The sequence below is a fragment of the Sceloporus occidentalis genome, unplaced genomic scaffold, assembly GCF_023333645.1.
Source record: "Sceloporus occidentalis isolate IW3139 unplaced genomic scaffold, rSceOcc1.0.p SCAF_2, whole genome shotgun sequence".
In the NCBI taxonomy this organism is placed as follows: domain Eukaryota; kingdom Metazoa; phylum Chordata; class Lepidosauria; order Squamata; family Phrynosomatidae; genus Sceloporus; species Sceloporus occidentalis.
Genome location: NW_028316982.1, coordinates 19,401,918 through 19,419,812, shown reverse-complemented (window position 1 = coordinate 19,419,812; position 17,895 = coordinate 19,401,918). Strand labels below are relative to the sequence as shown.

Sequence of the window (17,895 nt, the reverse complement as noted above, 5' to 3'; positions counted from 1 at the left end):
GCCCTAGCCGTGGCGGTGGTGACTTTTCAGTGTTCTTTGGTGCAGCATGTTTAAATGCTATGCTCACAGAGCGCCATGACACCCCTGCCATGTTGTTGGGTGTGCGGTGTGACAGCGGCATCAGGGTGGCTAGCCTACGTATGCCATGTCCCCATGCCGAAGTATACCACCAGTAGTTTTTTGTGGGTTTTTCGAGCTATGTGGCCATGTTCTAGCAGAGTTTCTTCCTGACGTTTCGCCAGCATCTGTGGCTGGCATCTTCAGATGCTGGCGAAACGTCAGGAAGAAACTCTGCTAGAACATGGCCACATAGCCTGAAAAACCCACAAAAAACTATGGATGCCGGCCATGAAAGCCTTTGACTATACCACCAGTCTGTATAGGCTCTTAGGTTCCAGGAGACCAAGGTTCAAATCCCCAATCAGCCATGGAAACTCACTGGGTGTTCTCAGTCAAGTCACATCACTGTAAGAAGATAATGGCAAACCACTTTTGAACCTCTTTTCTTGCCATGAAAACTCTATGATAGTGTAACCATGTCAGAGTCAGCCTGAAGGCACATAATAACATTCCCATTTAAAAGATCAGAAAATAAAGTGAGAAAATAGCATGCTCAAGGTTTCCCACGGCTCAAGGCAGATTTGAAAAAAAAGTATCTTAGGTTTTAAAGTGTTTTTGCTAAAGCTTTTGAAACCAACAGCACTCAAACATTTCTCCTGTGCCTCTTTTGCGTGTGAGTGGACAGGAAAGCTGGTTTTTATTTTACTGAATACTATTTATTCATTTATACATTCTTCCTTTCTCCCAGTACAGGATCCAAAAAGAAATATGTATAATATACAAGAGCACAGATTTGATCTTGTAATACAACCAAATACATTTCCATCAAGCCATGGCAATTTTGAGGAAGGTACGTGTGACAGACTATCATATCAAAAACAAAACAAAAATTAGTAAAACTAATGCTTTTTAAAAAAATATATAAGTTTTCACAGACTGCAGTTTGCATCTGGTGCCATATGTAGTCCATGAATAGTTATGAGAAATAACTGTTAGGCTGTAAGGTACCATTAGACTCTTTGTTCCTTTAAACTTGGCTAACAGCTATGTTTAGAGAGGTTTATCAGGATACACAGAAACTTTCTGCATTTACATGCAGCCTCTTTGTCCCCCCCTCCCCCCTTTATACAAGCATCAAAACAAATAAGGAAGCCACAGTTTAACATAGATTCCCATTACATCAAAACTGGGAGCTGTGGTTAATGTCAGTTTGACTTCTGAATCATGGGTTGCTTGCTGTTTCAGATATCAAGGATTGCTTGATGATGGTTCCTGTCTTTGTGCAAAACAGGAACAAAGCAGCACCAAAGAAATGTATGCTGATACATGAAGCATGTGCTTATAATGATTTATTAAGCAAGGATATGATTGCCCAAACTGAGCCAGAATATCTTCTGACAAGATGTTCTTGCCATCTTTTTACTGATTGGTCAAGAATTTCTTGTTTCAAAGAACTTTGGACAGATGATTTTGATGGCTTATGTTTGTCTTTTCATTCTGAAGACAGAATATAAACTGACTGCATGAATGATTACTTAAATAATTATAACTTTGTTATCCATAGTTTTGAGAATTTTTGAAAAAGTGTTGTAATTGAAAAGACAGGCAATAATATCATATAAATCTATAGAAAAGTTATATGCCTTCATTTCTTGCACAAAATTCCTTCCAACCAAACAAGTTAGACAGTTATTCAGGGCTGGCAAATTCAGAAGAATCAGCCTTTGCTCACTTTATGATGGTTTGCTTTGTCTTTCCCACTGGGCATTTCCCTTCCCTGCTGATGCACAAAGAATATATAGTTCTTAATATAATATACTATTTCTAAAAGAGGAAAACAAATCTGTCTCCAAGTTTCACATAATCTCAGGCTGCATCTGCACTGCAAAAATAATTCCGTTTGTCACTGCTTTAATTGCCATTGCTCAATGCTATGGAATTCTGTGATTTGCAGTCTGTTGTGGCACCACAGCTAACAGAGGAGGGTAATTATCTCACAAAACTACAAAACTACCATCCGGCCTCTGAGGGAGAGAGAGGCAGGCCAGCTCCATTGGGGCTAGCCCAGAGTAAGAAGGAGAGCCCTTCCTCCAGTCCATTTGCCATGGTCCAGGCCTCAGAGAGAGAGAGAATTTCTGGACTTGATCCCCTTCCCCACTGCCATTCCTTTCTCTGTCATGTCTTTTCAGGTTGTAAGCCTCAGGGCAGGTAAATGTCTAATTTACCATTTGTAAGACGCTCTGAGAGCCTTTGTGGCTGAAGAGTGGGGTATAAATATTCCAAATAAATAAATAAATAATCCCCAAATTCCATAGTGTTGAGCCACGGCAGGTAAGGTGGTGTCAGCTGCATTATTTCTGCAGCGCAGGTGCAGTCTGACAGTGCTTCTCGGGCTATCTGATAAAGGGAACCAACCTTTTTTCCCAATGTGCCAGAGACTAGCACCAAATTTGAACTATTGGCTACAACTATTTTTCTTTCCTGCACACTCACCCAAGACCAGCAAAGCGGAATGGCTCAGGGACCAGTATCAGTCCAGGGACCATCAATTTAAGTAGTACTATGCGATTAAGCAGGTAAAGCACATAATTGATCTATTCTATATGCTAATAATAAACTCATTCTCTGAAACATTGATTGTTTTTTTCTAACTCACACATGCACCGCACAAAAGAGCAAGATAGCAGTAGGCTTAGGGAAACTCGAGAAGCCACACACATATTTAAAACAATTAAAGGAGATGGTAAATCCCCAAACAGCATAAGAAGACTAAACATTCTCAGTGGGCAGAGAATGCTGGCAGAACATTGGGAAGGATAAAACTGAAAACCAGGGAAATGAGGTCATACAATGAATTATTCTGGAAAAAGGCATGCTAAATGGTTGATTGGCTGGAATCTTAAAAAGCTGTATTATATGATACAATATTCTGCTACAGATTCTGTCTGTATGTTATAATGCAGTGTGAAGCCTGACCAAACTGGAGGTATGCATCAGTTAACAAAGCCTCTGTCAAAGGAACTTCTTTTCATGAAGCCTTTTTTACATGCGCCCAGACACCCACCTCCTCCTCCTCCTCTGACCAGCTAGAAGTTTGTTTAGTAGCAACGTGAGGAAGGTGCAAGAGGTGGAGGGTTGTAGCAGTGTGCATTCAGTAAACAATGCAATAAACGTGAGCTGGAAAAGATTAAGATTCTATCTAGTTGATCTTATCACAACTGTGTGTCTTTCTACAACAGGCAAGGTAAACAGCAGCTAACTCTAGAGCATGTGTGAACATCAATAGAGAGAGAACAAGGGAAAGCAGATAAGCCTGGCCCATCAACTATCACTTGCATTTTAAAAATTGATTACCAAATTAAATCATAAACAAAATGGAAGCTGGTGAAAGCAAATCAACTTCCTCCTCCTTTCTGGATGTATTTTAGATGACGTTTTGAAATAGTTTTTAGAAGATTAAAGTGTTTTTGTTTACTTATGCAAGATTGAACTGATTGTTTAATTTCACGTGTATGTCGAACATGTTTTTCTTTGTGGTGTAGCAAACCATCCATATTCCTTCTGTGTTATTTCTGCCTCTAGTACCAAAAGCTTCTGTTAAAGAATACATCTGAGGTATACCTGTATTTTGTTAATGGGAATGAAGGAGGATATGAACTAACCTTAAAACCACAGCTCATTGTGCTGCTGTCCATTCATGTTTCAAGATAGTAATGGGTTTAAGTCTGGACAAATGATGAACCATTCATAGGGCTAGCTGCTCACCTATAAGCCTTCACAACTGGCTTGTGCTGACCTCACCCCATTAAACAGTCATTCTAAACTGCCTTTTTAAGGACATAAATGGTGAACTTAACTGAATCAATGCATCCCAGAAGAGACTACAAAAACTAGGAAAGCTGAAAAATAGGCTCTGATCTTTTGTGTTCAAAACAATAGGCAAGCTTTTGTTTCTGGAGCATAACAATATGAAAAATAATGAACACACAGGCAAGCCACCATGCAGCCATTGCTCTTTCTTACTTGAGGCCAAAACAAAGACTGTGTCTTTTTATGTACACACAGTTCATAATTAAAATGTGATGAAAATGAAGAATGCATTCCCTGACACACTGCAGCTATGAAATATTAAAGAGATGGGACCAACATTATTAACAGTATCCAGTTCATCCATTAATTTGAAAGTTCATCTCAGAGAGGCTACCAGCTCGCTCAATCCTCCATGGCAGTCTGCCCTTGATTTCTACCTCCTCAAAATTAATTTTTAAACAATGAAGTGCAGAAGGCAAACCACTCACTAGATATATTAGAACTCCCTGACTAACTGAAGTATCCTAGAAATTAAAGGAAAGCACAAGGGGGTATATGGCATCATTTTGTCTGCTGGCATTCCTATACACATTCAGAATGTACATGAGACTATCCTTCCTCAGCAGGTTTTCTCACTAACATTGGTGGAGGAACACTGATTCCACAGCTTGGAAGTAATGAGTTAGAATCACAGAATCATTGAGTTGGAAGAGACCTCAAGGGCCATGCAGGAATACACAATCAAAGCACCCCCAACATATGCCCAACAGCCTCTGTTTAAAGCCTTCCAAAGGAGACTCCACCATACTCTGAGGCACTGTCGAACAGCTCTTACTGTCAAGAAGTTCCTCCTAATATGGAAGTGGAATCTCTTTTCATGTAGTTTGCATCCATTGCTCCATCTCCTTGTCTCTGAAGCAGCAGAAAACAAGCCTGCTCCATCCTCAATATGACACCCCTTCAAATATTTAAATAGGGTTATCACATCACCACTTAACCATCTCTTCTCCAGGCTAAACACACCCAGCTTCCTAAGTCTCTCCAGACCCTTCACCATTTTTGTTGCCCTCCTCTGGACATGCTCCAGCTTGTCAATATTTTTTTTTTTGAATTGTGGTGCCCAGAACTGGACACAGTATTCCAGGTGAGGCCTGACCAAAGCAGAATAGAATAGGAGAACAGAGTTGCTAATTACTAGTAACAAAAGCTAGACTTCCATTCCAGGTCAGCTTTGCAAAATTCTTTATGGGTCAACAAATCCAGCTTGAACTGTACACCTGTTCTCTTCCATTTGGAAGATGGTTGCTTACAATCAGTATTCATCCTTGAGCCTATGTAACCAAGGATTCAATTTCTGGCTTGGGTCATTTACCAGCCACTGTTTAAAGACAGCCATCTGCCATTGCTTCAATAATCATTTATTGAAGAGGTAAAAGAGGTGAGAGAAAAGCCCATGGCCATATTAGAACTTGCTGAAACTGTCAGTTCACTGTCAATGTTTCCACAAAATCAGAGGTTAGTGTGAGTTCAGTCTCTAAGTTCACATTATCCTCAAAACAACATATTGTGTAATAGACGTTTTAACAATCATACAGATCTGAGAAATCAATGAGAAATTCCCCTCTTCCTTTTGCAGTAGAACAAGGGCAGAGATCCTACCCTTGGCAAAAATATATTTATGTTTCAAAATCTGCATGTGTGTTTTCTTCTCTCAACCCCTCTACCCTTTCATTATATATCTGCAAACGATTCCCAACCTAAATTGTGAGGGTTGCCATGGAAGCAAAGCACTCCATCTTTAGACAGGAAGGCAAGTGCTTTTTCTCCTCTGGGGAATGGCTCTGTCACTAGTATTCTTCAACCTTCCCTCTGTGCTCTTACCAGCCCAGCAATCTCTGCCTGAATGTCATATCAATCCAGACCCTACACACAAGAGATTTTTTTTAAAAGCCACCATCATTTTGCATGCATGGCAAAACCTTTCTGTTAATCAGTTCAATACACTCTGGATAACAAGGACAGGTGACAAACATCTAGGCAACTAGCACCTATATCACCCTGCAGATATGTGCTTTGTGTTAACATATTGAAATTAAAGTAGGGCTCAATAGCATATAATTAACACTTCCAGAAGCAACTCAGGAATATCAATAAGAATGGCATGGATTATCTTTTCTTACTCTGTTTACTTAGCCTTCATGTACCATCAATAGCTACCACCAGAGGATCAATGCAGTGGTCTTGTAAAATCCCAGAAGGGCAGGGCCAAGTACAGCAATGGAAAGTAATCAAGTAGGCTGCTGATTCATAGAAATTAGAGTAGGATGCTTAGATTGATCGATCTTGGGCAAGAGTTCTGGGGCAAGAGTGAACCACCCTTTCTTCCTCTGCTCTTCACTCCCAATTTAGTGGCAACTATTAAGTAGTTAAAAGGAAGACAAGCTGGTGGGTTATCTGTCATCACATAATCAAATGGGGAGACAACTGGCAGGGAGTGGTGCTGTACCTGGATGCTAATTTGAAGGGATTTATCTTTGTGAAGCTATGGAAAGGAATGCATATCTGCTTTATAATACAAATTTTGGGTATAGTGCACTCAATAAGGAGTAGTGGTTTGAGTGCTGGACTACAATACTGGGTGTTCTTGGGCAAACCACTCTCTCTCTCAGCCTTGGAGGAAGGCAAAGGCAAACCACTTTCTCTCTCAGCCTTGGAGGAAAGCAAAGGCAAACTCCTTCTGAATTTATGGCGGTGTTCTCACTTAAGATTTGAAACGATTTAAAATACAACGTTTTTAATAAAACCGATTCAAAATAACCCTGGTCTTATCCCGCGTTCCGAATCGCTTTTATTCTTCGTTCCTATCTGGTTTTTTAAATCAAAGTTTTTACCTGCTAGCGTTCCTACTTGGCATGAAATCGGTGTTTAAATAAATCGATTTTTCTCCTCCATACCTTATTTGGAGCTGTCAATCAATAGTACGTCAGAATGACGTAACGTTAATCCAGAATATTTGGAAGCGATTTATCTTTTGGCATCATTTCCATTTCATTGACCGTTTGTGAATTGATGTATTTTTGGCGGGTTTTTTTTCCAAATGGACCAATGAAGGCGCTTAATCGCTCAAACGTCCTCTTCTGCGTCTCCCCATATTACCTGCCATAACTCAGTGCTAGGGAATCCTGGGAATGGTAGTTTATTATGGCACCAGCACTCTCTGGCAGAGGATGATAAATGTCTCACAAACACAACAGTTCCCATAATTCCTTAGTACTGAGCCAGGGCAGGTTAAGGGGTCTCAAACTGTATTATTTCTACAGTGGGTTTGGAACTACAGATGAGGGTTTTTTCATAAATTAAAAAAGTTGTTACTTTATAATTACCTTATACACACACACACACACACACACTCATATGCAAACACACACACAAATATATATGTGTATATATACCTATATGTTTGTGTGTGTATGCATTTATATATATATATGCATGTGTGTGTGTGAGTATTCATATATAATCATGTGTGTGTCTGTCTGTCTGTCTGTCTGTCTGTCTGTAGTGTGTGTGTGTGTTTGCCAAATCGGATCAAGGAGGAGAAGGCAGTGGGTTTCAGTGGGTAGAGACTGTTCTGCATCCAAAGCCCAGGGTTGGAAAATGGGATCAAGGAGGAGAAGGCAGTGGGTTTCAGTGGGTAGAGACTGTTCTGCATCCAAAGCCCAGGGTTGGAAAATGGGATCAAGGAGGAGAAGGCAGTCAGTTTAAATGGGATAGAGACACAAGACAGAAAAGGGGAAAAGAGAACGATCCCAGAGGCAAGAGGCTACAGTCAAAAAATAGATAAAGGGACAAGAGCAAGGGTGAGAAAGCAGGAGAGAAAACAGAGCGTGGGGTAAAGACCTAAGAGAGAGGAGAGAGTGAAAGCCAAATAAAGCAAGAGCAAGAGACGTCCCAAGACAGCCAGGGAGAATCCCTTCAGAGAGCCCAGAGATCAATGAAGGAGGCTGCTGGAAAAGCAGGGAGGGAGCACTCTTCCCAAAGATTCTCTTTCCAGGGTTGGAGAAGGCAGTTTCCATTTGAGAAAGGGAGGGAGAAAGGCTCTATCCCCCCCCCCCCCATTGATCAGAGCCCTTCCCTGCCTGGGCGAGATCAGATGCCTCCTCGCGAGGAGCCTTCCCTTCCCTGCCTGGGTGAGATCAGATGCCTCCTCACGAGGAGCCTTCCCTTCCCTGTCTGGGCGAGATCAGAGCCCAAGCGGGCAGGGAATGCCTCTTCGAGAGGAGGCTTCCCTTCCTGCCTCTCCTCCGTTAGAAATGGGCTCTCCCCACACAGAGGGGAGGTTGCAATCCACCGGGGGAAGCCTTGTAGTCCTTTGGCAGATGCAGGCGCTTGAGCAGCCGGGACTTCAGGCGCTTAAAGCGCTGAAGAGATTAAGCGCCTGTAAACCATTAAAATAAAAAATTAAAAAAAAATCCTTATCTATTATTGAAAGACCACAGCAGACAAAGGGGTGAGGGAAGCAAAAATGGCGACAGCCACGACGGATGGGGACAGAAAGGGCAACTCCCCCAAGGCCAGCCCCATCGCACTCCGCTCCTCCCATCCAGCTAACCCGATTTCAAAGGCTGTCGTTCCTATTTAAATGCTCCAGTTCCTATCCCGATTCAAGGGAAAAATGTAGGTTCTACCCTAGTACTTTTTTAATGCGCGTTAAATGACGAAAACACGATTCAAAATTTTAAACCGCTCTACGATTCGAATTGTAGTGGGGACGATTGCGGGTTGCTCTAGAACCGTTCTAGGTTTAAATCGGATCCTAGTAGGAACGCCACTCCTAGGATTCGATTCAGAACGCGTGGTTTCCCCTAGTGAGAACAACCTCTATCTTGCCAAAAAAACCTCTTGGTAGGTTTGTCTTAGGGTCGCCATAAATTGGCAACGTCTTGAAGGCACATAGCAATAACAAATGTTCTTTTGTATTATCCACATTATGTGCTCTGTACCCTTGAGATAGGACAAAATGTAAGTAGATATGAAGGAAGTAAACTAATGCACTGTTTGGTGCACACTGCTACACACTCACTCTCACACACACCATCAACATCTATCACCTTCCTTTTTTTTTTCTTTTGATACTTCAAACACCAAGTTCCCACATATTATAAACTTTTCCAGAGTTCTGTAAAGGATTATGAAAACATGTGGCTTTCTCCCAGTTTGAATAATGTTGTGAGACTCAGGCGTGTTACAGACCACCGTATTGCGGCGATCTGCTGCCACCGCTGCTAGCACCATCCGGGAGCTGCAGCCTTTAAACGGCGCGGCTCCTGGATGCTGCCGAGAAGGAGCGTGGAAATCACGCTCCTTCTGAGGCCCCGGAAGAGGCGCCGCAAAGCGCAAGGGGCGCATTTGCGGCATCATTTCCAGGGCGACACGTGCGGACGCAACGCATCCAGCACGTAAAGATGGCGGCGCCCATGTGTATAGGGCGCCACCATCTTTACGCCCTCGTCACGTGCTAGGGGTGAGGCCAGTGTGGACGCTAGGTCCTCGGCCAACCCCTAGCACATGACGGGGGCGTATTAAAGGCCCGTCTATAACGCGCCTTAGTACTTGCCAAGCCAAGTGGATTTTTTTTAAAGGCAAGGTGCAGGTGGAAGGTTATGTTAAAGTAAGGCAGGCAGGATAGAGGAAATAGGGCAGAAATGAAGTGAAGCAAGCGAGAGGCAAAGGAGGAGCGAGACAGGTCTGTGGAAGTAAATGGAAGCTCCCAGCGTGACTCTGATAGCAAAGCAATCGAGGCCTGAAACCTAGGGCTTGAGCCTCAAAGTGTATTGTCTACTCTTCCTTACTTAAATATTATTTTCAGAATCTAGACTAACTGCAAAGAATTTGTGATCTTGCAGATATTTTGGGACTTCATCTCTCCAGTCTTAGGCCCGGTACAGACTGCCGCATTGTGGTGGCCTGGGGCTGAAATTAGAGCTGGGGAGCGCAGAGTGTCCACAGTCAATGATATACCTCATGTGCTGCCTCTAAACCACACATCACACACGAGACATCACTGTGCTGCTCCAAGACGCTAATGGTGCCTTGGCAGCGGCGCAGAAAAATGCCGTGTTTCGTGGCTCCTTTTTGGAGCACATTGCTGCAGGCACCATGTAGGCGCCACGGCAATGATGCAGGGCAGAAAGGGGCAGCATCTTGCCACCCCTTCCTGCCTGTCTGTGCAGGGCCTTATTTCTCAAGACTGCTTACAACTTAAAAGTAATTACAAGACACAACATACACATTACAATGATAATACTGTTCACTATTGTTTTCAATGTTGTTAATACTTAGTTCTGTGTTAATGTTGACCTTTTGTATGTTTTAACCATACTGTACTTGTTTTAAATTGTAAGTCATCTTGAGTCCCAGTTTTTGGGGAAAAGTGGGGTATAAAGATGATGATGATGATGAACTGATGGCCTACAAACTGAGATTCAGCATGTCTATGAAAATAAAGGAAAACTACTGTTGTTTGAATAGCGATACATGTTCTGGGAGAGATTCCTAATGGACTAACAAAACATGGGGAATAAATCACCATAAACAGAATCACAATAGCACAATTCACACTGTTTGTAATTTTTGCATTATTTGATGATACTTCTCTGATTGCTAGATTCTTGCACAGAATCTGAATCTTTGATGCGCCAAACTCTATTCAGTAACAACTGGTAGCCTGTGTAACCAATACTAAAATGAGCAACAGATAAAATAGTTTTAAAATTCAGGAACAGGTAAACTAAAATAAATAAATAAATTCAGCCGTGTGAGTAACAGGGTTGTATTTTTTTCACAGAAAAATATATCATAGCTACACTATGGAAGCCATGAGAGAAGGGACCAAAAGAATCATCCTTGGCAGGGACTTTCACAGCCTTGGCACAGCCACAGAGAAGGCCTTCTCCCACATTTCACCCACTGTGCCACTGCCATTGTCAAGAGAATGATTTTTACTGGTAGCCCACAATGTAAACAGAATGCTGAACTGGTAAGCCTTTGGTCTGATCCAGCAGGGTGCCTCTTCTTATGCTTTGCCCTATGGCATAGCACCTGGGTTGCCAGAATTTGTTGCAAGAAAGCATTCTGATTTGAAGAAAGCAACTGTATTTAATCAACACTATTGGCTTTTCTCCTGTTACTGAGCAATATGTGCCATGAAAATAGAAAGGTGCATGCTACCAAGCATGATGGCAATACAATATGTCAGAAACCTGGCTTGTTCTGAAGAGATAGTAATCTGTATTGAAAAGCTCTGGCTTTTTATTTTCCTGTATCACCTCCAGGAGCATCGATAAAGAGAATTACTTGGGTGTTATCACAAAGAGTTTTATTCCAACAAAGACAACAGTAAAAAAATAAATACAGCTTTATCTCCATAGCAGGAAGGATGGAATTCTCTCAAGTACTAATTTAATCTGGCATTCAAAATGAAATGATTTAGTGAAGGGGGGCACAATACACCCTACTGCTCTCAAAAATGGCCCAAAGGAAATCTGCTGGATGTGTGGTCTGGCCCATACACACACACAAATGATTAAAACCTAAACCCCCAAATCATCACATTTGTCATTCAATCATACATAGTTATTTTGACCCATTTTTGAGCATATTGCTAAACTTCACAAGAAATGTATAATGTAAACATTTTGATAACTATTTATGACCAATCCCTGGTGATTCTGAATCATGCCCAAGAAACACAGGACTGCTCCTAAAAATAGCAGAACATGAGAGAGTTCCTCTTCCACAATCGCCAGTACTATTTACAACATGTCCTGATCTCATTATGCTCTGAAGCTCCCTATCTCTGCTAGGAGCAGCCAAGAACAAGCAGCTGAAACAGGAAAATGCATAGAATGCTGGGGTTAGAACAAGTGATAAGTACTATAGATTTCAAAGGCCTGTTACAGACTGCCAAAATAAAGCTGCTTCGGGTCTCTTTGGAGGTATGCTGTTTAAATGATGCATGGGTCCTAACCGGAGGTCGCGCCAAAGCCACACTCCATTCCTAAGCACTGGAGTGCAGCTTTGGTGCAGCTTCAGGATTCTTAGGATGCATGCATCATTTAAACAGCATACCTCCAAAGAGACCCAAAGCAGCTTTATTTTGGCAGTCTGTAACAGGCCACAGTATATTTTGAGGAGAAAGGGGTATGGAAGCATGCCTGACATGAAGCTGCCATTTTGAGTGGCAGTTCTGTTTCCTCTAACACTTTCTCCTCTCCTAGTCTAGCATCCTAATTTTTACTGCACATTATTTTTTACTGATTCCTGAAAGAAGGATATGGTACCTCCTTCAAACTATGACCCATGCCAGAAGAAGTACAAATGCTGTCTGTCTTACAGTGATGTGTCTATATGATTTAAGAACAGCACTTGGAAAAATTTTAAGGTTTTGTCTTTTTGCGCTGCAATTCTGAAGTTACAGTCCAAAAAGAAACATCCTTTTCAAATTCTTCTTAATATAAATATCAAAAACAACTTTAAAAAACACACTGATAAATACATGCAAATGCATATATGCAACACAAACTAGAAAAGACAAAGAAACTACCAGCCTAAAAACCAGAAAAATCAATGAAGATATTTTCACAGCTTCCCATTAAACAGTGTAGGGATTTGAAGAAATGCATGCAGATAAGTTATACAGAAATACAAAGAATGTATTATAAAGAGTATTTCTTAAAATACTTATTTTTTTTTAAAAAAAACTGCATACCCAGAGCTGATCATCCATTCCTGGGGGGTTCTTTTTAATGAAAGCACCATAATAAGTAGCGATATTTCGGTGATGAGAATATTTCTTTAGCATGTTAATTTCTTGTTTAATCTCTTCCTCCTCATCCTGGATAAAAAAGAAGAAAAAACAGTGTCACCATATCACCAACAGGCTTATAAGGCATTACTTCTCTTCATCTTTTTTTATAATTGATTTGTTTTTATTTTCATCCCTCTCCTCCCTTCTCCTCCTCCCCCAATTTAATTTAGAACAAATAATGTCCAACTTCTTAGTATTTATCCATTTACTCTCTGTCAGCAAGTTCCATACTCAAAATTTATAGCTGATAGCTTCATAATATAATGGGGTTAAATGAAGTAAACTGGATTTGAAGTTTTATTTTGTTGAACAGATAGAGCTTCCTCAGAAGAAATAACTTCTTTGAGAATTAGAAAGCCTTTGAATCTAAAATATAGGCCCAAATGCAACTGCTGGTCCCTGAGCAAGCCAACAGAATCAATTTCTGAATAAGTCTACACTTATACAGACCACATTGATTCAATGGGTCTACTCTAATTGGGACTACAACTAGACTGAGACCATAAACATCAATTGGTCTAAGGTTATACCCATACTACGAAGTGAGCTGTAGCTTTGATGTTTTACCCATGAATGAATACAGTCTAACAGGACCAGAATGTTGGGTTCAGACATGAGCTTTCAGGAAAAGATTCACTGTACTAACTTAGATAATTTGCTGCTATGTGAACACACCTTATATATTCACAATCTCTCTCCCTCTTAGATATACACACCTATGAACTTGTTTTTGTTTCTACTACTTACACTCTCTCCCACCTACACTCTTTGAAATGGGCTGCCTTGTACTTTCACTGGACATGACCTCAACATTAGGAGGAACTTCCTGACAGTGAGGGCGGTTCGACAGTGGAACAAACTCCCTCGGAGTGTAGTGGAATCTCCTTCCTTAGAGGTCTTCAAACAGAGGCTGGATGGCCATCTGTCGGGGATGCTTTGATTGTGATTTCCTGCATGGCAAGGGGTTGGACTGGATGGCCCTTGTGGTCTCTTCCAACTCTATAATTCTATGATTCTATGACGGTAACATTGGAAAGCATCCATTAGCAGCTAATGATTAGCTCCACGTCCAGCACACACACATTAATTGTTTACATCCTTCCTGTGACCACGCAAACAGTAAAGATGACAAAGAGCTATGTACATAAAAGTTGTTTTCTTATTAATGTCAAATATCTGGTAAATGGAGTGTGTGACTAACCAGTGTAGTCCCACTCAGTCCTCCCACCTATTTGGTATACACGTTGAGTAGAAAGTCAACTCCATCAAGATTACAATTTTTAAAGTTAGTTGCTGTAAACATAATCAGGAAAACGAAGACTAGTAAAAGGCTCATGTGGCTACTCTTCTAGTATTACTCAATTCATGGGGGGGGGGGCACCATCCCTCATTCATCCCTATGCCTCTTTACAAAAGTTTGTTACTGTTAAGTAGAAAGGAATGAGTTAATTCATTAGTGTGTGTGTGCTTATGTATCTATGGCCTGTTACAGACTGCCAAAATAAAGCTGCTTCGGGTCTCTTTGGAGGTATGCTATTTAAATGATGCATGGGTCCTAAGAGTCGAAAGGTCACACCAAAGCCACACTCCATTCCTAAGCACCGGAGTGCAGCTTTTTGTGCAGCTTCCGGATTCTTAGGATGCATGCATCATTTAAACAGCATAACTCCAAAGAGACCCGAAGCAGCTTTATTTTGGCAGTCTGTAACAGGCCAACGTGTGTAAGAGGGGAGGAAGGAAGAAAGGTGACTTAAGTGGTAGTCTCATGCTGCAGTCAAATTATTTTGCAATGTCTTCTGCATTTTTCCCCAAAATTTCCAAGGTGTAATGTCTGAATTGGACATTTAGAGGAATCTGAAAGCACATTCCTATACTATCCAATGGCATAATAGTCATAGAATATTAGTAATGAGGAACTCAGTGGATTACCTATTTGGAGTGCAGCAGAAGTAATTACCTCTGCATGATCAGAGTCATGAATAAATCAACTATTTCCTTTTCAAATCAAACATTCCAAGATCTCAATCTGGGCTGCCTAACTGGAATGGGATTGTGGGGACACACTTTTGAAACCTACACAATGCTGTATCATCTGGCAATTTGGGCCTAAAATACCAATCCTCCAACTGTACCAATTTGGCAAAATTCAAAGATATAGCCATGTTAGTCTGTAGAATGTAAATGTATCTGAGGAAGCAGACTTAAGTCTATGAAAGCTCATGCTGCCAATTTCTTTCTTTCAGTTAGTCCCAAAGTGCTACAAGTTCTCTTTACATATCAATTTGGCAAAGACAGTTCTGATTAATCTTCTGCTATCCCACTTTTTCAGTTGCATTTAAAATGTCCCTCCTCCCACTTCCCCATTAGCTTTCATCTTACTTCATCTGCTGCAAACTGAGGCCCGTTACAGACGGGCTCTTCCGGCGCCCCCATGACGTGCTAGGGGTTGGCCGAGGACCTAGCGTTCACACCGGCCTCACTCCTAGCAGGTGACGAGGGAGTAAAGATGGCAGCGCCCTATACATATGGGCGCTGCCATCTTTACATGCTGGATGCATAGCATCCGCACGTCGCGCACCGGATGTGACACTGCGAGTGTGCGAGTAGTGCCTCACGGCGTCTCATCCGGGGTGGAAGAAGAAGCACCATTTCGGCGCTTCTTCTTTGCTGTGTCCGGGAACCACATGGTTTGGATGCTGCGGTTCCCGGACGCAGCAACCAGCAGCGGCGCGAGAATGCCCCTTCTGGGCGGTCTGTAACGCGCCTGAGTTTATAGTGCAAAAGTAGCTTTCAATCACTTAATTCAAGTGAGGGTAGAGGACATGAGGGTGAGGAATCTTGCCCTTCCCAGTAGGCTAAAGCAAAAGCATGCTGATGTAGCCTGACATAGCTTGCAGGTTATTCCTTATTAATAACTTTCCCCATCTTGACCACACTTTGATGGTGCTTAACATGTTGAAGGGTATGAACTAAAGCTACAAGTGAGAAGAACAGGTTGCTCACCTGTAACTGTGTTTCTTCGAGTGGTCATCTGCGAATTCACACAAATGGGTTTATTCTGCGCCTGCGCAGCAATCCTTGGAAACTTCTAGAATCTCCAGGCAGAAAGCAATGTATCTTTCTGCAACTTTTTGGCGGTAGCCCCGCCCACCCATATATAAGGCCCCTGGTGGTCTGCTCCTCTTCAGTTCCGAATGAGTCGCTAATCAGCACGGCAACAAGCGTTGTCAAATGAGCAGACACTGAGGGGATGGATGGGCGGGTTTGTGTGAATTCGCAGATGACCACTCGACGAAACACAGTTACAGGTGAGCAACCTGTTCTTCTTCTTCGTGGTCTCTGCGAATCACACAAATGGGTTTAGACTAGCGAGCTATAGTCTGTGGAGGAGGGAGTGTCAATAACCAATAATCAAAACAGAGAATAAAGTATGTAATCAAACAACTGTGTTATTTATTTACAGTGCAATAGGTTCAGTGCATGGCAGAAAGTAACACTGCCCTCCCAAAGGCTGCGTCCTGTCTGGCCCTGGCGTCCATCCTGTAATGTCTCATGAATGTCAATGGCTGGGACCAGACAGCAGCCTTGCATACATCCTCAAGGGGAATCCCCGTCAAAAAGGCCGAGGATGCGGCTACCGCCCTAGTTGCATGGGCTCTAACCCGACCTGGCAAGGGCTTCTTGGCCAGTTCGTAGCAGAGACGGATGGTGTTGGCCACCCACTTGGAGAACCTCTGTGGTGAGACCGGCAGCCCTCTCTTGGCTTCGGAGTAGCATACAAAAAGTCTCTCCGATCGCCTGGACGCAGCAGTTCTGTCCAAACAGAACGCCAGTGCCCTCCGGACATCCAGGGTATGGATCTGGCGCTCAGAGTCCGTGGTCGGATTAGGAGCCAAAGTCGGCAAAACAATGTCCTGGTTGATATGGAAAGCAGACACCACCTTGGGCAAAAAGGTAATGTCTGTACGGAGCACCACCTTGTCCTTATGAAAACGGAGGAAAGGTTGGTCCACCCTCAGGGCACACAGTTCACCAGCCCGGCTGGCTGACGTGATAGCTACCAGGAAGGCCGTTTTCCAGGTCAGGAGTCTCAGGTCCGTGGTAGCTAAAGGCTCAAACGGCTTAGACACCAGCTGTGCCAGGACGGTGTCTAGACTCCACTGCGGTGAAGGGTCCGTGACAGGTGGATGCAGGTTGTTGAATCCCTTAAGGAACCTCTTTATGAGAGGGTCCCCAAACAGAGAAAGTTTGTTTCAAAACAAATAGTGCGAAGAAATGGCAGACAGGTAACACTTGATAGATCTCAGGGAGAGACCTGCTTCTGTCAGTGTCATAAGAAAGTCCAGGACCACAGGGATGGAGACACGGGATGGTGGAATGCCCTTTGTCTGCAGAAAGGCAAGGAACCTATCCCATTTGTAGGCATAGGACCTTTGTGTAGATGGTCTTTGTGCTGCTTTGATGATATCCTGAACACCGGATGGAAGCGTGCTCAGGACCGAATCCTCCATGCCACCAATGGGAGAGACTGCATCTCAGGATGGTGGACTCGCCCGCCGTGAAGCGAAAGTAGGTCGGGCCGGTGTTCCAGTCGGAGATGCTCCTGTGCCCGCTGTAGGAGAGGGGCGAACCACGGCTGTCTGATCAGAGGAAATGGGGGAAAGGCATACAGGAGGCCTTGAGTCCACGAGTTGGAAGGCATCTCCTTCTGATCCGGGCTCTCTGTACCATGAGCAGAATCTTGGTGTGTGAGCGTTCAGCCGGGAGGCGAACAAGTCCAGGAGAGGAGGTCCCCAGCGATTGAAGAGTTGGGTCACCACTTCTGGATGCAGCCTCCATTCGTGGCAAGTGGAAGATGACCTGCTGAGTTGGTCTGCAAGGTTGTTCTGGTCACCGGGCAGATGGATGCACTGCAGTAGGATCTTGTGCTGTATGCACCACTCCCAGATGCGGATGGTGACTGCCAACAGAGTCCTCGATTTTGTACCCCCCTGTTTGTTGAGGTAGTACATGACCGTGGTGTTGTCGGTGAGAAGAAGCACCACCTTGTCTGTGAGGACCGTCTGGAAGGCTCTGAGTGCCTTTTCCACAGCCAGCATCTCTAAGACGTTGATGTGGAGAGTGGCTTCCACCGGTGACCATTTGTCCTTTATTGT

The 17,895-nt window shown here is 43.0% G+C and overlaps 1 protein-coding gene across 8 annotated transcripts in view; it reads right to left on the bottom strand.

Annotated features, from left to right (window-relative positions):
• Positions 1-17,895, bottom strand: part of TNIK (TRAF2 and NCK interacting kinase) — a 361,859-nt gene that overhangs the window by 166,850 nt on the left and 177,114 nt on the right. For all 8 annotated transcript variants that reach the window (XM_089508843.1, XM_089508847.1, XM_089508849.1 and 5 more), the window contains exon 4: positions 12,641-12,766. In XM_089508843.1, coding sequence (XP_089364969.1) covers positions 12,641-12,766 — 126 coding nt within the window. The remainder of the gene's footprint in view (positions 1-12,640; positions 12,767-17,895) is intronic.